Raw genomic sequence first — 16,838 nt, 5'->3', positions numbered from 1 at the left:
CAAAAACTGCTTCCAGACGGTGGATTGCAAACCAATATCCTTTTTTCCCCCTCCTGTCCTGCTCACTCAGCTGAAATTCCACATTTCCAGGCATCATGTGTTGCTTTTGAATCGCAAAGCAATTGTGTAGAAATCATCTTACACAAACGCTAGCTTTTCTTTTACCTGGCAAAGGAAAACGACCGAAGTTCAAGTGGGCACTCTGGGCCCCTCGGTCAGTGGAGCGGGGCCCAGGGTTCATCTAAAACAAAGGCGAACGGGTTGGCTTCTGAGGTGCCTCAAGAAAACCGTCGGCGAGAGAAAGGGCTCCAAGTGAGCAGAACTATTAAATGAACTCTATCCAACCCATAAAATTGACCTGTACAACACAACTCAAAACACCCTTGCACAATTCAAAGTCAAGGGAACACTTTTCCCTGCAGTTACACCATGAGTGTAAATATTAATGTCACCCAGTCACCCGAATCGTGCGAGATTCGAACTAAGGACAAGCATCCCGCAGGCCCCTTTAACAGACCGAGGCTGCCCCCCCCCCCCGCACGTCATCCATGGCTCCACAGAGGGCTGTCAAAATGCAAGCAAAAGGCAGCAATGGTCTTCCTGATTCTCTTAAATAAAACCGGAACATCAGGAGGGAGAGAGAAAAAAACAACACAAAGGACCGGAAACTACCATTTCTGAACTGCACTGTTTATTTTTGCTGCTTGAAACCTAAGTGACAGTATGCCACCATAATTACGGGGTTTCTTCTAAACCTTTACTACACTGCAGGTACAGAAAGATACGGACACATTTTTGGAGAATTGACATCTCTGCAAAATGCAGCAAACATTTCGATTTATACATGAGAAAAAAAAGGAAGTGTTCCAAAGGGTATGCGTTTCAAGTTATTGCAGGTTATTTTTTTGTGTGAGAGATTTTTTTTTCTGCAGGTAAAATATGTTTAAATTTAAACCAACAGGACGTGTCAGTGTATTTTAAAATCATGACAAACAAAACCTTCTCTCTGGTCATTAGTTGCCCCTTGACAGGTTATTAGGATGTTGCATGGTGAGGGCAAGATGGCAATACAGCATAAATCCCATGGCATTTTGGTTTTCTTCTGGAGATTAAAGCTGTTTTTCTTGGGATAAATGCAGCAGCAAAACACAAACCAGCTGATCAAAAAAGCACTTCCGCCATTAACTCCAATAATTTCAGGGCACACCAACCGACAGTAGTTTTGCCATTCCCAGTTCTTAAGGTTTACATCACTGCACTGTGGTCTGAAGGACGTTTGCAAGAGCCTGTTCTTGGTTAAGCCAGTTTGCTGACTACGGCCTGGTTGAGAGAATTTAGTTGGTTGGTCCATTTATCTAATGCAGTATATCGTGCTCCACCCCTCTTCTGATGATCTAGCTCAAGGAGTTGATTGACTTGATCGATTCGGCCATGAATAGTGCTAAAATAAGAAAAATAAAATAAAATAAAGAAACACAAGTGTTTCAATATGTCTCAAAATGCAAAACAACACAAACTAATGTAGCGTTCTCTAGGGTCCCCAAATTCTAAGGCAAGGAGATGGGTAAATAAGCGCTCACATAAGCCTGCGTTCCCCTTTCTCCTTCTGAAGCACACTCTACTCCAGTACTAGGTCTGCCTTAATATTTATGCTAACTATACCTTGTTAAAAAATGACAGCTTGCAAACTCTGATTTGAAGATGGCCACATTTAGCCAATGTAATCGTGCTCTGTGGCCATCTTGAAGAAGGGGGAAAGTGTTCCCACGAGGCAAGTGGAAGCCTGTGGTGCACTCCAAAACTTCTGAATGCAACGAGGAGATTGCTACTTATGTCATCCCCAGGCCACAGTCAACACAGAAGAGCATGCGCCCTCTAAGGGAGTGTGTTGCGTGTGCTCTAGGTTCCCATCATGAAGAACATGGTGAGAACTTTGAAAACTATTTGCTCCATTTACTGTATTGTGTAATGAGCAGTGTGTTCTGATCAGCCCTGGCATGAATGCTAATTACTGAGTGAAATAAAATCATTTCAGACTGCAAGGTTTATCATGTCAGTTCGGAGGCACTAAAACCAGACACGTTATCTGTTTGTTTTGCAGAATCAACCAAAGTTCCTGAGCATCTGCAAAATCATAGCCAAACTTATTTCTGAACTTCTCTTCTTTCACAGAATGCCAGCCTAACAAACCTAGATAGTGTCTATCAGCACATTTTGTTTTTTCTTACAACTCAAACCAACAGCATTTTCATGGAGACAACTGTATGTGTTGTTTATTCCCTACAACCAATTTCTTGGAAAGATTTGTATTTTTTAAAAAAGAAAGGAAATATACTCACTTATCGAGTATACACTGCACAAGCAAGCTCTCCACGTCAGATACATCTATGTTTAACTCCTAGAGGAGGGGAAAAAGAAAGGGGGGAAAAACAGCCGTTGAGGGTCCGATTTTGCTTTCGAGGGTAAGCTAGTTTGTGGCTTGCTTTCTTATTTAAAGATAGTTGATTTCTACGATCTAAAGATCACATTATTTCAGTCATATCATTTTCACACCCATCAGATCACCAAGTATGATGGGTGATGCATTTGTGAACGATCGATCAGCAGATGGCCTTTATTGGCAGCCACTAAGAAGACACAGACAGTTTCCCAAAGAAATCTCTTACTCCTGTCAGAAGTGCACCTATAGCTCAAATCACCTAAGAGTAGATGGGTGGGACAGAAATCCAATCAATCAATCAATCAATCAATCAATCAATCAATCAATCCATCCATCCATCCATCCATCCATCCATCCATCCATCCATCCATCCATCCATCCATCCATCCATCCATCCACCCACCCATCCATCTATCCATCCACCCATCCATCCATCCATCCATCAAATTATTGATTCAAAAAAAGATTATCAACATGCACCATTTTCCTTCTCTTTTGCCAAATGCTGTGAGACAAAACCCTCAGCAGACAGTATTTCAGTACCTTAGAAATAAAAGGAATATGTATTCTTGTGTAAGGCTTAATTAATTTTATAAGCACTTGTGTTCTGATGTTTCGCAAAAGTTCTGGAAGAGAACAGAAGCAAAATGGTTACTACATGTAGAACTACCAGCAGTCTGAACAAACACAGACTTTTAAATACATATCCAATTGCTACTATAACCTTTTATGTCAAGACATCAAGAATGAAGTTAAGAGAGAGAGAAGCAGAGAGAGAGAGAGAAACCACTTTATTCAGCCTTTTCCACTAGAAATTATGGTACCAATTACATTTTTATCATCCTTTCAGTATGAAAAGCATGTCTCCACAAACTGCAGACACGGGCAAGGAGAAACCATCTGCGGGTTGCTGGAAAAACACAAGATCAAGGGCTTCTTTGCCCAACTGTACCTTCAATGTGTTCTCTTATGAAGGGATCATCCATGATGTTACTGTGGTTTGTCTTCAGAATCTTCTCAAATTCAGTGATGTCATTATTCTGATAGGCACTTCAAGAGAGAAACAGAATTACTACCTGATCAATTGGGAAAGGAAGCAGACATAAGGACCTCAAATTTTCATGAAGCAAACAGAAATGAATCTCATAACTAAAGGCGCTGGGCATGGAGGGAGAAGCGAAAAGAAGGAGCAGAGGGGAAAAAAAGGAAGAGCGGGACGAGCTGTAGTATAAGATGCAAGGTAAGTCTGCTAAACAGCTGATGTAACTTGGAAACTGCATTTCATTTCTGATGGCCATTCAGCAGCCATCTGAAGTCTGTTTCTGCAAAACATGAGTATTTGTAACTGATTTAGATCAAACCTTGCTCCTAGCCCTGTCTGTTCGGGAAAGAACTCTTACCTTACTAAATTCGTCATTGCTAAAATCTCCGGATCATTTTTGTACGGTTTTGCCTGCATAGGACAAGAAGCAACAGAAAGTATGTTTAGATACTGTTAAAAATATTTATGCTAGTTGCCTTAATAAAAAAAGAGGAAGAAACCGACAACTCTACCTCCTGAGAGTCAAATGGATTTATTCCCGACTTCATCAGCATGTTCGCGAGGACCAAATATTTTAAACACGTGGTTCTTCTCGGACTCCCTGATTCATCATAATTCTTGAATGCCTCAAAGAAATCAGTATGTGCCTTTTCAAACTCACCTTCCCTAAGGTGCATTTTACCACCACATTCTGGAAAAGAAAAAGGCAGACTTAAATGGGGCTGATCTACAGCCGCCACAGAGACGAAAAGGTTCCATTCGGCAGGCTGTACTCCTGTGCAAGAGCCAGCTGGAGAGTTTTAGAAATAGCGTTTTCTCTGGTAATGCTGAGAAAGGGCAAACATAGGAAAAGGCAGCAGCATCTGCGATATTCAAATGTGACTATAGAACATTTCCACCCAGGGGCAAACCTTCAGTTGTTACATCAACAGACTGGCTATAAATACATTCATTTATTCAGAAAGATTTCCTCTAAATTATAAACTTCGAAGCACTGAAATATTTTATCTGTGGTCTATGCAGAGATTTTTAAAAAATACAGTGGTGCCTTGCATAGTGACGTTAATCTGTGCAGCAAAAATTGCTGCTAAGCGATTTCGTCGCTATGCGATTTTAAAAAGCCCATAGAAACGCATTAAAACCTATTTAATGTGTTCCTATGGGCAAAAAACTGACCTTAAAGCGAAGATCCTCCATACGGTGGCCATTTTCGCTGCCTCTTAAGCGAGGAATCCGTCCCTAAACACAGCGGGCGGCCATTTTTTTTACCCGGCGGCCATTTTGGAACCGCCGATCAGCTGTTAAAAAATCATCGCTTTGCGATGATCGGTAAGTGAAACAGGGACCCGATCATCGCAAAGCAGGAAAAAAAACAATTTAAAACATCGCAATGTGATCACTTTTGCGATCGCAAAAATCTTTGTCACTATGCAGTTTCGTCGCTAAACGGAGCGCCCGTTAAGTGAGGCACCACTGTATGATGATATCAGGAAATGCAAAATGCAAACATACAATTCCAAAGCGCACAAATTCAATAGCTGGCTGTACTGCCTTGATCAGGAAACGTGCAAGCACATAACACAACCCCATCTTTTTGCCTTCCTCTCTCAGAAATCCAAACTGTTCCAATTCTCTTGTGTCACAGAATTAAGCGAAAAACAATTCAGTACAAACACCCATTATGAAGACTTTGACATGACTGTGAGTCAACAAGACGAAAGTTGCAACCACACAACGGCCTGATCCCCAACCTTTAAACAACACTTACCTCTGATGACCCCCATGATCAGTGGATGAGGGATGGCGGACTTGATGTGCAAGGACTGTTCATATAGTGCTTTAAGTTTTTTGTTATTTTTCTGTGCTGTATACATTTGGATTTCCAAAGCATATATTTCCAATAGTTGGGTGCCTTTTTTAAGGTCATCTTCTCCATCGTCAGTCTATGAAAAAAGCAATATAGAATACACGCTGTGAAACAGAGCGCCTTCTCTCTTTTCCCTCTGTGGGAGCGGAGATTAAATAATGTCAAATCTTAAGTTGTAACAAGTATTTCGGTCCATGGCAAGAAAATGCTATGGGTGTTTTGTGATGTTTTGGTGCTGAGCTAACAAAAGATTTGGAACAATTTTGGTGGCACCTACCCACAGACAGCTGTACAGAGAGAAAGAGAGAAGGAGTGTCTTTTGTCTTCACAGGAAATGAGATTTTTTAGCACTGAAGGGAGGGACTTTTCTGTTGTAAGGAACAACTGTGGGACATCTTTTCAAGTTTGCCTACAGAGCCCCCTCCGCATCACCTAGTCTTAAAAGCTTCACAAAACCTCTTCCCTCGTGGAGTAGGTATTTTAAAACTCTTCTGGGGTAGGATTTTAGATACCTTATTTCTTATCATCCATGAATATTCATACCAAAAGATGATTAATAGAATTCATGCACAGTCATTTCGGAACATGCTGGTTGGATAGCTCAGTGAGTTGGCTGTGGAGCCAGAGGGTGAGCGTTCACCCCCCCCACACACACTGCGCCTCCTGGGAGAAGAGCCAGCCTGTGCAGTCCTGGCTATATATAGTCTATGGATCAAAAGGGGCATTGCTGTTTACGCATCCTGAAAATGCACACTTAATCCCCATGGTATGCACAAGGGCCATTCCAATCCCATGTTTTGAAAACAGTTTAGAAAATCTGAGGGCCTTGCACCTGACATGACTGATGGAGCTGGCGCAAAATCTTCTGTAGCTTTCCGTACTCTTCGCGTTCTAAATATAATTTGCCAAGCTGTAAAGAAAAAGATTACCGTTTTACGAAAACACATCAAAAGCGCGCACAGAAATGTTTTTACGACACAAAATAAAACCCAAACTGCCCGTTTTACCTTGGTGTTTGTCTTAAACCACAACCTATCATTCTTAGCATCTTTCAGCGCTTCAAGCGTTGTCTCATAAAATTCCTGGAGCAAATCCATCTGACATAAAAAATCAGAATTCTATAATTGTAAACAGCAAATTTGTGCCTGTTAATATAGTCAATGTGAACATACTCCAAATGCAACTATGAACTATATAACACTTTAGACAATTTAAAACATTGGCAGCTTATACACTGTAATCCACAAAGACAAACATAGCTTTTTTTGGGTCAGTGATGAAAAAAACCCACAAACGACAAATTAAGACCCATGTGACCTGGATTTCCGCCATCTTTTTCAGTTCTGCTTCACGATTAGATGTGTCCTACACCTCCTCTCAGGAATTACTCCTGAGTAACCCTCACTTGGCCTCTCATAGCTGTGGGTTCTGCTGGCTTCTTAGGAGAACGAAGCTATGGCCTCCTTCCTTCTGGCCCTCACCAAACTTGCTGTGCTGTTTCTATAAAAACCTAACTATAAAGCATCGTGACAGACAAGCCCTGGGAATAAAAGGAAAAAAGATGCCAGGAGTTTTCTTTTTAATCTTGGAAAGACAAACTTACAACTCCTAAACTGGCATTCACAGCTGCTCGGGCCATTTTGCTGCTAGAGGAGTAAAAATATTAATTTTCCCAAAGGGGCTGGGTTTCTATTCAAATTCTAGTATCATGCCTACTCCTGGATCAATTCTGGGGCTGAGGAGTGAGAGCCCCAAACACCTTTTGCAGGGGGCCATGGAGGCTTCCCACTTTCTAGCCTCAAGTCAGGCAGGTGGTCAGTGATAAAACTCAAGTTATCTGTGAAATCCAGCTTTTAGAAGTAATTCTACTGTGTAGGGACCTCAAAATCTGACTCATGCTTAGACTAAGAGGGCAGTAATATTTCAAAGTTCAGTGTTTTTGAACACTAGCACTACAGCAATACTGAGTTGGGGGGAGGTACAGGGGACAATTCACAAAATATATCACCAGTACTTTTAATAAAACAAACACATCAATCCAATATTTAAAAATACGTCTAACTACACAAAACAGTACAATGGAAGCAATGTTAGGACCTTTCGAGTTTCACAATTTGCATTTAACAACCTAGACTAGAACAGTTGTATACAAAGACTGCTGGAGCTTCCTCCCCACGAACTGGAGAATCATCCCATGAGAGTTTGAAATGGGTTGTACTAATTTGCAATATGAATTGGCGCAGAAGAAGAAACTCACACTGCGAATAAAGGGTTGCAAAAAGGCTGTCTAAAGCCACTTGCTCCAGAATGCATCCAGACTGGATTGTTTGGCCTTGTTATTTTGTTTATCATGCTATAAAACACAGATTTATATTATATTATATTATTAATTTATTTTTAAGCTGGCCTTTACATAAGTATAAAAATTAGATAACCCTCGCTCTGAAAACATGCCTTTTGCCAATTCTCACAGCATAGAAAAAAACTGTTTTTTAGGATATCAACTCCTAGAATCCTCCAGGAGAAAGGTATACAGTATTTTCTGCCTAATTCTATGCTGTTGAGAAGGTCTTCCCAGGGGATGGTCAGAGATATAAACATCTGAGCTGGAGAAGATGCCTACAAAGAATTTAAAAGATGCTAGAGAGGATGCTTATAAAGGTTTCAACAGTGTTTTATTCTCTTGCTGAAACTGTTTGAGGTATAACAGAATCCTGCTAGGACTCCCAGATTCTCTCACTTAGTTTCAGCACAGTTTAAAACACATGCGCCAGTGTCTGCTAAATCCTGTCCATATGGCACAGTGAGGAATTGCCACACTCCAGTGCATTTCACTCTGGGCCTTTTCCTGGAACAGGTCGACTCTTGAGCAAGTGGCTCCTGTAAGTGGGAGTCTATAGAGAGGGGTCAGGCAACCTAGTTTCGATGGGGTATTTTCCCACTTCATTTGCACCTACGCAGCATAAATGCGCTCTCCTAATCTCTGGTAGTGAGGGCAGGAATTTGGGAGTTACCGTAATCGTTTCCTGAATATTATGCTGAGGAAGATTGTTCACTACAATGATGGTACAAGACTAACTTTTGCCATTTTTCTCATATATGAACTTCAAAATGTTTCTAAGTCAAGAATTTGGAAGGAGGGATAATCTAACCTGCTTGGAAGTAGAAATATAATCAAGAATAGAATTGATGGATTTTTCAGAATAGTTCCTTGTTACTGCACTCCGTATGTAGGTCAATAGCTGTTTATATCTGTTCATCATTTCAGGAAAATTAGTCTGCAAATGGAAAAGAAAACATGTATAACACAGAAGCATTTCACATAGGAAGATGAGTCTACCTAGCAATATTTAAAAGACAGTAGCCCAAATCCTGCTGGTTAACATGATAAATCATACTAGAGTAGGCCCAGTGGAATCAATGGCAATTTGGTGAGTCGATTCCTCTATGAGTTCCCTTGATTCAAATGGACTAACTGCAATGTACCTTAGCATAGTAGGTTGCGGTCTGACTAGGTCTGTAGAAATCTGTACAACCTATGGAGGGGTCGACTTACTAAATCCTCATTGATTCCATGGGCCTAGTTTGTTTTTACTATACTAAGCAAGGATTTTGGCCAATTACACACAGCTGATTTTTAGGTACATGACATGATCAAATGAAGATTTGCAGTTTAGAAGCAGACATTGGCCATTCATTTGGAACAGGTAAAATTAATTGCGGCTAACAGACCAGGACTGATTTAGGATTCTCAAAGAAATGTTTTTTAGAGGAACTGCTGCTGGTATAACATTAGCTTAATATCAAAGTATGAGCATGAAGCTTGCAACACCTCTCCTATTGACTATAAAAAAAAAGCAGCTGTCCTTTCCATTTTCAATGAACTAGATTTTAGTGCAAAGCCTAAACAGAGATAATAATAATCTTAGAACTGCAAAGCTGAAAGGGACCCTATGGGATCATCAAGTCCAGCCCTTGTCAAGAAGGCACCGTGGGGGGAATTGAACTCCCAACCTCTGGCTCCACAGCTCGATACCTAAACCCACGGAATTCTCCAGCAGTTCTATATGAGATAAACCTTAAGTATCAATGACCGAAACAAACCGACATAAAACTTCATTTTATGAGGCTGGCTTTTTTTCAGTGAATCATAGACAAGAGTAACCCTAGTTTGCAAAACATTTACATAACAGTGAGTTGAGATCAGTTAAAAACCAAAGTGAAAACTTCTACATCTCCTCTCTATGATCAAGGATGGAGATGGGAGGGAAGAGCGGCCGGGCGTGAACCTTCATTTATGACACATATAAGTCAGTTTTGTGCTGTGTCTAATGCAGCTTCAGCGTGTAGCATATCTTCCTATCTGGAACATAGTGAACTCTTGAGAATGCTGAAAATATGTTCCATATGTACAGAGTATTTATTTCTAAGATTTAGAGTACACTACATTAGGATATCCAGTAAATAACGATCATTTCCTATATAAACTTTATTTTCTCTGGAAGATTATATCAATCCCTTTACTGCTAACTTTTTTTTAAAAAATGGCAATTGTTACAAGAAATGTATCAGAATCCACAATTATTAAGCAACCTAGTAGCAACTGTAGCAAGATTAAGACCATTTTAACAATCTAGCATCTTTTGGTTACATGTAAACAAAGAGGCAGAAACATTACATTTTGACAGCAGGACCAAATTAATAGGAGGATAATCAAAGAAAAATGGCATGCATCTTACCAATTTGAAGTTTATTTTTATCATCTGTTTTAATGCTTTGAACCCCCACTCTCCCTTTTCCCCTTCAAGCTCCAAAACCTAAAAATAAAAGGGTGAAAAATAATTGCTTTTCTACCTCTTGATATTGGAAGGCTTAATAAAAAGCTATCCTGAAGGCTATTTAAGGCTTCCACAGTTTTTTCCTAAATACAGTAGGCTGTATAAAAATCCAATCCAACATAATGCTTCTCATGTTACTGCAACCCTAACATCGCCCATTCAAGAATTCTGAAGCTATTATTGGGCATTTGATATGAAGCTGTTATGGGATTTGAATTACAGAGAAATAATATTTTTGAAGATTGAAAAAAAAAACCCTTAAGGACGTTTCAAGGAAAGCATAATTTCCTCCCTCATGTGTGCAACAGAGACTAGCACTCCTTTAGCAGTTTATAAAGAGATAGGAAGAGCAAATGCAACTGAGAAATTATTAATATTCACAGTGGGTAACTGAAACCAAATGCAATGTTTCAAAACAGCAAATGCTCACTAAATACCTGCCATAGTAAGAATACAGTACTTGATCTTTCAGGCCCAACACAGATATAATGCTACTTAATTTATTAACGAGGGATGGAAATTATGCCAAGCAATCTCACATGCTTTACTCCTTTTCAGCTTAAGAAATAAATCCAATTAGTAATATGTCTGTACTGATATTAACAATGATGGTGGTTAAAACAAGCCACACTTTGCAAACTGAATTTAAACCATGGTTTGGTACCAAGAGCATCAGTAGCTGCTTTTTCATGATGAAGAAAGCTTAAAAATGACAGCATTTATACAATGAACTATACGACATTCCAACATGATATGCCAACAGTTACGAGACAATGTTTAAAATATGGGATAATATTAATGGACATTCTCCAAGATTAAACAAACCACCAGTATTCCATAACAATAAACATTCAAAAACTAACTGAAAAAAGCGGGGGGGGGGGGGGGAGAAAGCTATTTTATCTGAGACTAACATCACCTCCCTTCATGAGCCAGAGGGAAGAAACAGAAACCATAGCAGGCCTTCCGGCAATAAGACCATAACCCAATGCTAACCCTAACCGGAATCAAAGCTGGAACAGGGTGAATAACGCCCTAAGGGCTTGGGGGCGTCTTCCATCTATGCTGGGCCAAAGACCCAAAGCAAAACGTTCAACTGCAATACATGCATCAATATATAGAAAAGAAATAAACGTGGCAAACCTTTTGAAAACTGCTCAGCGCTGCTTTGGGGTCATCCTCCTTCAGGGCTTTTGAATTGTAGTACTGATTTTCCAAATCGACATTTGGCTCAGAGTTACTGTCTTCAGAATATTCCTTTTATTTTTATGAGGGATAAAAAGAAAAGAAAATACATGCCTTTAAAAAGCATTAAATGCCAAGCAATATTGGATAACAGCGAGATAAAAGAGAGGTTAAAAATTAAAAGACATCCATTTAACCTGCCATGGTCTAGGCCAGTGGTTCTTAACCTTTGTTACTTTGATGCTTTTGAACTGCAACTCCCAGAAACCCCAGTCAGGACAGCTGGTGGTGAAGGCTTCTGGGAGTTGCAGTCCAAAACTCCTGAGTAACCCAACCAGTGGTCTAGGCCAGCAAAAGAGCTTCTCATTGACATTTTTATATACTGTGTTTCTCCGAAAATGAGACAGGGTCTTATATTAATTTTTTGGTCCAAAAACACATTATTTTCAGGGGATGTTTTATTTTTTTCCTGTACAACAAACTATGTTTATTCAAATACAGTCATGTCATTTTATTCTGGTTGCTGCACAAGGGTGGAGGGCGGGGTTTCACTTAACTGGGTCTTATTTTTGGGGTGGGGCTTATACTACAAGCATCTTGAAAAATCATCCTAGGGCTTATTTTCAGATGAGGGCTTATTTTAGGGGAAACAGGGTACCTCCCCCCAAAACTGATCACACATAATAATAATACTGAGCTGCGACCATTTCCTGAGATGTGCAACCCTAAAACATACATATGTTTTATAAATGATTCCTTATGAAAGCAGTGAAGACTGGAGACGGAGCTCAAGAATATATTTTCAGGTTCTTTCGATCTATGACTCTTACCTGGGGGGTTATGAATATACAGTGGTGCCCCGCAAGACGGGCGCTCCATTTGATGATGAAATCGCTTGACATTGATGTTTTTGCGATTGCAAAAGCGATCGCAAAACGATGTTCCCTATGGGGGAATTTCGCTTTGCGATGATCGGTTCAGCTGATCGGCAGTTTCAAAATGGCCGCCCGCTGTGTTTTCACATGGATTCCTCGCTGCACAGGCAGCGAAAATGGCCGCGCTATGGAGGATCTTCACTGGACAGTGAGTTTCAAGCCCCTAGGAACACATTAATCTGGTTTTAATGCATTTCTATGGGCTTTTAAAAATTGCATTACGACGTTTTCGTTCTACAGCGATTTCGCTGGAATGAATTAATGTCGTAATGCAAGGCACCACTGTATAAACTAATGTACAGTTCACTTCCGCATCCTTAGACCTCTCAGGAGTTACTGTGGGGCCTCCTTTCATAATACTTTAAAATGTGGCATTTATTCCAAAAAGTACCTTTCATTAAAAGTATAAGACTAAGGACAACTGTAGGCTGTATTTTCACAAGCAGGTGCAGACACCAAAAGAGGTTTTGGTGGATTGAAAATGTACCATTTTTAAAGAACAACACATGATCCAACAGAAGGCAGATATTCTCAACTTAAAGTACCCCAATTCCGCCCCCTTCGCGGCCATTAATGTTTGTGCAGGCACTCACACACAGAGCATTAGCCAATTCATTTCTACTAAGAGCGGAGAGGAGAAATGTACATATTACTTTTCAATGGTTGTACTCTACTGTACTTTGCTCCTGGGTTCATACTGCCTCTACACTTATGTTGAGCACATAAGCCGGCAGCCAGCTTCCCAACACCAGTGCCACAGTTAACTAGTGGCCTTTTAGGTCTTTACACAGTTGCCACCCAACACCACAGTTCAACACATTAAGGTTCTTATCCTATAAGCAGGTTCACGCTGTAACAGGTTGCAGAATGCTATCCTGCGCCAGCGTGTCCCAAGACAACTAGTTCTGGTTGTCCTGCTCATCAAAAGAATCTATGCACATATATGCCTGCGCCAGTCCCCCCTGTTCTGACACTCTTATGCACAGAGCGAGACCCTTCCAATGAGGCTGGAAGCACAACTCCCATCAGGTCAGGCCATCAACGCGAAGCTAAAGGTTTGCGACAGTCACAGTCCAATGCCGCTTGGCCACCCACGTTGTGGGTTGAGAATATTAACCCACGTCGTGAAGGTGGATAGGATTGGTGGCATTTCTCCCTAAATTTGTTCCTTTATGCAAATTTAGAATATTGATGTGTTTCCCCATTTACCCTCTTCAAATCTACCCATAGTAACAGAAAACCTACCAGGAAGATTTTATGGTAACAGGATGATTTGTATATTTATATATTTTACATCAATACAGTCCCTGAGAGAGCTTCAATTCACTTAAAAATGTTTTTAATAGTTCTAAACCACTGGCATGGAAAAGTAAAATCTGATTTCTTATGCTACAAAAGCATTTCAAAACAGAACCAAACACCTGTCAGGCCTTTAAATCATAAGCAATAATATCTGTGTTTATTTTGATGTTACAGAAATATATTTGCAAATAAACTATCAGCTGACAAAAACCTTACTTGCAGTATGATATGTACGTACAAGAACGAGACAGATTAGTCATCTGCCTAGTTTAATATAATCTATACCTGATTTTTCTATGCTAGTATTCTCTAGAAATGTTGCTCTTTCGTGTCCTCCAGATACTAATAATCTTTGAACTGGAAAGAGCTGGAAGGAAAACCCTAGGGATAATCTAGCCCCTTCTGACCCCGGGGGAAGCTTGCCTATAAAACCTGTACCCTGAAAATGGAAAACATATTCCAGCTTGAAACCCGGCCGTTCCTCAAAATAAGGGTGCCAGTATCCCTCTTAGGATTTATCCAGCATACCCCCCCCACAACCTTTTTCAGTGCTTCAAAACTCTTATTGCAGAAAAACCAGACAAACCCATAGAGTCTTGTGGCACCGCAGAGATGGATAAGTTTTATTTGATATAAACTTTTTGCCTGGTTCAGATGCATCGCTAGAAGACTTTTCCTCCCTCTGTGTAATTAGACTACAGACCACCATCACTACTGATCTGCATTGTCAAGCCAAGTAAAAGTTTCAGTAAAACATTCCTTTTTGAAATAAAACATTCAACAATAATAATATTCCTTTAGTTGAAGAAATTACATGAACCAACAGTGTATGCATTGCAAATAGGCACTACTAAAAAAAAAGATTTTGATTTTTTACCATCATCAGTGTGATACTATCCACATTTACCTGGAACCACCAAGTCCCTTAGAAAAGTGACTCATAACTATCTCGTGCTCTACCAAGTGTATACCAAACAACTTCAGGCATGAATTTTATGATTTTTAAAACTGTTTCCCTTATATTGATCTTACAACCACAACTAATCAGAATAAATTATTAGACAAAACATTCTGGTCTAAAAACTAGGAATGTTCTTAGCTTAAAAGATGTACAATGCCCCTCAACATCCTCACTAGTTTGTCAAACAGCAAAATTATTAAACTAAGACCGTTGTCCAATTAAAAGCACCCATTTCCTTTAAAAATATATACAAGCATAGTGATTTAAAATGAAAATTACACACACACCAAAAGTTGTCATAAGAGGGAAGATAGAGAGGAGAAAGCACCACAAACAGTCTTAACATCTGACCAAGAGAGTACTTGGAATTTTTTGTATTGCTCCAATCCATCAGGATAGCCAGCCTGGAGAATACTCCTGCAGGACTCAAAAACATGTCCATTCATATTGTAGTGGCCTAAATACAGGTTTTCGCCACCCATGTTTCTGAATTTCAAGCCACTTTTCCAGTACACCCTATTTTGCTTGTGGACAAAATTCTTCCACCATCCTTTACTCCCCACTTTACGTCTTCAGGCAGCCCCACACCTACCAAATCAAGGGACTGGTTCTCCCTTTCCATCTCCGCTCCTCACTGTTTCTTAAGCTCTGCAGCCCATAAACACACAAACACACCAACATTTTCTATTGTCCAGGAAGAATAAGGAAAAGGCTGTGTCCCTGAGATTACACAAATGTAAGAGTGGGCAATCCGTTTTATTGGACCACTAAAAAACAAAACAAAACAAACCGCAAGCTTTCATGGAGAAAATCCCACTTCTTCAGGCTGAGCACCTCCCTTTCCTGGACAGTGTAGAAAAGCTATAGACAGGAGTCCAAAAATTGGAGGCACGTGTCTGTGAGGGCTGATGAACTGCTGGACAGCTCAGTGGTTTAGGTCTCTGGCTGCAGAGCCGGAGGTTGGGAGTTTGGGTTCCCCTGCTGTGCCTCCAGGGAAAGAAGAGCTAAGCCGGGTGGCTTTGGGTGAGCTGCACAGTCCCAGGGAACCCCCAGAATTAGGGAACGGGGAACCACTTGGGAGTATTGTCTACCTGGAAAACCCTGGAAAGGGTTGCCATAAATCAGAATGGACTTGATAGCACACAATTACTGTATTAATAACCGGGTTTTTCAGATGGTTCGATAGCTCAGAGGTCAGGAGTTTGATGCCCCACTGTGCCTCCTTGATGGGGGCTGGACTCTATGATCTTGAGGGGCCCTCTTCCACCTCTAAAGTTCTGAGATGATGATGATAATGATGATGAGGGGGAGGGTTTCTACAACATGTCCTGTTTTTTCCCCTGCATCCTATGTTTGAACTTAGAAGTGGGTTTGGACCTGTTTATGAGCAATCCTACGAGAAAGGCCAGGTTACCCACCAAGATGTTCCAACTGCCTTGCGGATTCAAACGACAGGTGGCGGAGAAAGCGTGACCTGTCATAGGAATCTTCCCCATAAACTGATGAGGATGCCAGCCCTCTTGAGGCTGGGGCTTCCAGCATCATCCTGGGTCTGGGATTGTCTATGTCCACCAACCCCTTCTGCCTCCCGGCCTCGACCTGTATCTCCAGGCAGGGGCAGGCAGGGGTGCAATGCAAAGCCCCCCCACCCCACCCCTTCCAAGGGCTTCTGGCCCTGACACCCTTTCCTTTCCCTTCCCTCCACCCCAAAACGGGCAGAGAAAGAGGGCTTTTAGGTGGGTGGGGGCCCTGCAGACCTTTGGGGCAGCCAAGGCAGGGGCCTCATGGAGGGGCCTCCCTCCCTTTCCTCTTATGGGGGGCCGAGGTGTCACCCTGAAACCCTTCCCCCTCACGACCTTGCCCTCTTTCTTGGGGGGGAGCTGGCCCTCCCTCTCCCTCCTTTCCCCCCCCACAAGCCACCTCCTCAGGCCCCTGGGGCTGACCCTGTCACTGCCCCCGAAGGGAGCCTCTGAAGGGGGAGGGAGAGAGAGAGAGAGGTGGAGACCCCCTCAGAGAAGGGGGGGCGCCTCGGTGGAGGGGAAGGCCCCCCCCCTGCTCTCCCCTTCCCTCCTTCCTCCCCTCCGGCCTTACCAGGTCATAGTCCTCCTCATCATCGCACATGAAATCATCCTCCATGTCAGACATCTTGGCCGGAGGAGGCACGCGCATGCGCGCTCGGCGGCAGTGGCGGCGGCGTGAGGGGTGGGGAGGGGGAGGACGCAGGAGGGGAGGGGAGGGCAGGGACGCCAGACAAGGTGTCTTTTTTTC

The 16,838-nt window shown here is 41.6% G+C and overlaps 1 protein-coding gene across 2 annotated transcripts; it reads right to left on the bottom strand.

Moving 5' to 3' along the window:
* Positions 1-669: 669 nt before the first annotated feature.
* COPS2 (COP9 signalosome subunit 2) lies at positions 670-16,815 on the bottom strand. 2 transcript variants are annotated; one of them, XM_020790110.3, is made up of 13 exons: positions 16,662-16,815; positions 11,331-11,444; positions 10,089-10,166; positions 8,502-8,627; positions 6,357-6,467; positions 6,182-6,259; positions 5,251-5,425; positions 3,995-4,173; positions 3,841-3,893; positions 3,393-3,490; positions 2,984-3,066; positions 2,340-2,398; positions 670-1,441 (listed from the first exon to the last, which is right to left on the bottom strand). In XM_020790110.3, exons 1-13 carry the CDS (start codon positions 16,737-16,739, stop codon positions 1,297-1,299), a joined length of 1,377 nt encoding a protein of 458 aa, XP_020645769.1. In that variant the 5' UTR covers positions 16,740-16,815; the 3' UTR covers positions 670-1,296. The 2 variants fall into 2 exon arrangements, with proteins under 2 accessions (XP_020645769.1, XP_020645770.1); XM_020790111.3 differs by having other exon boundaries at positions 6,357-6,446.
* Positions 16,816-16,838: the final 23 nt, after the last annotated feature.

This window comes from Pogona vitticeps, chromosome 12 (genome assembly GCF_051106095.1).
Source record: "Pogona vitticeps strain Pit_001003342236 chromosome 12, PviZW2.1, whole genome shotgun sequence".
Lineage (NCBI taxonomy): Eukaryota > Metazoa > Chordata > Lepidosauria > Squamata > Agamidae > Pogona > Pogona vitticeps.
Note: the sequence above shows the minus strand (reverse complement) of the source record. Positions and strands in the feature narration are given on the sequence as shown.

Coding starts and splice junctions, on each gene's coding strand:
- COPS2 (XM_020790110.3), bottom strand. CDS start 16,739: ATGCGCGTGCCTCCTCCGGCCAAGATGTCTGACATGGAGGATGATTTC. Junction 6,468..8,501: donor ATATTTCTACTTCCAAGCAG/GTTAGATTATCC, acceptor TTACAATTATAG/AATTCTGATTTTTTATGTCA. Junction 3,894..3,994: donor ATCCATTTGACTCTCAGGAG/GTAGAGTTGTCG, acceptor TGTCCTATGCAG/GCAAAACCGTACAAAAATGA.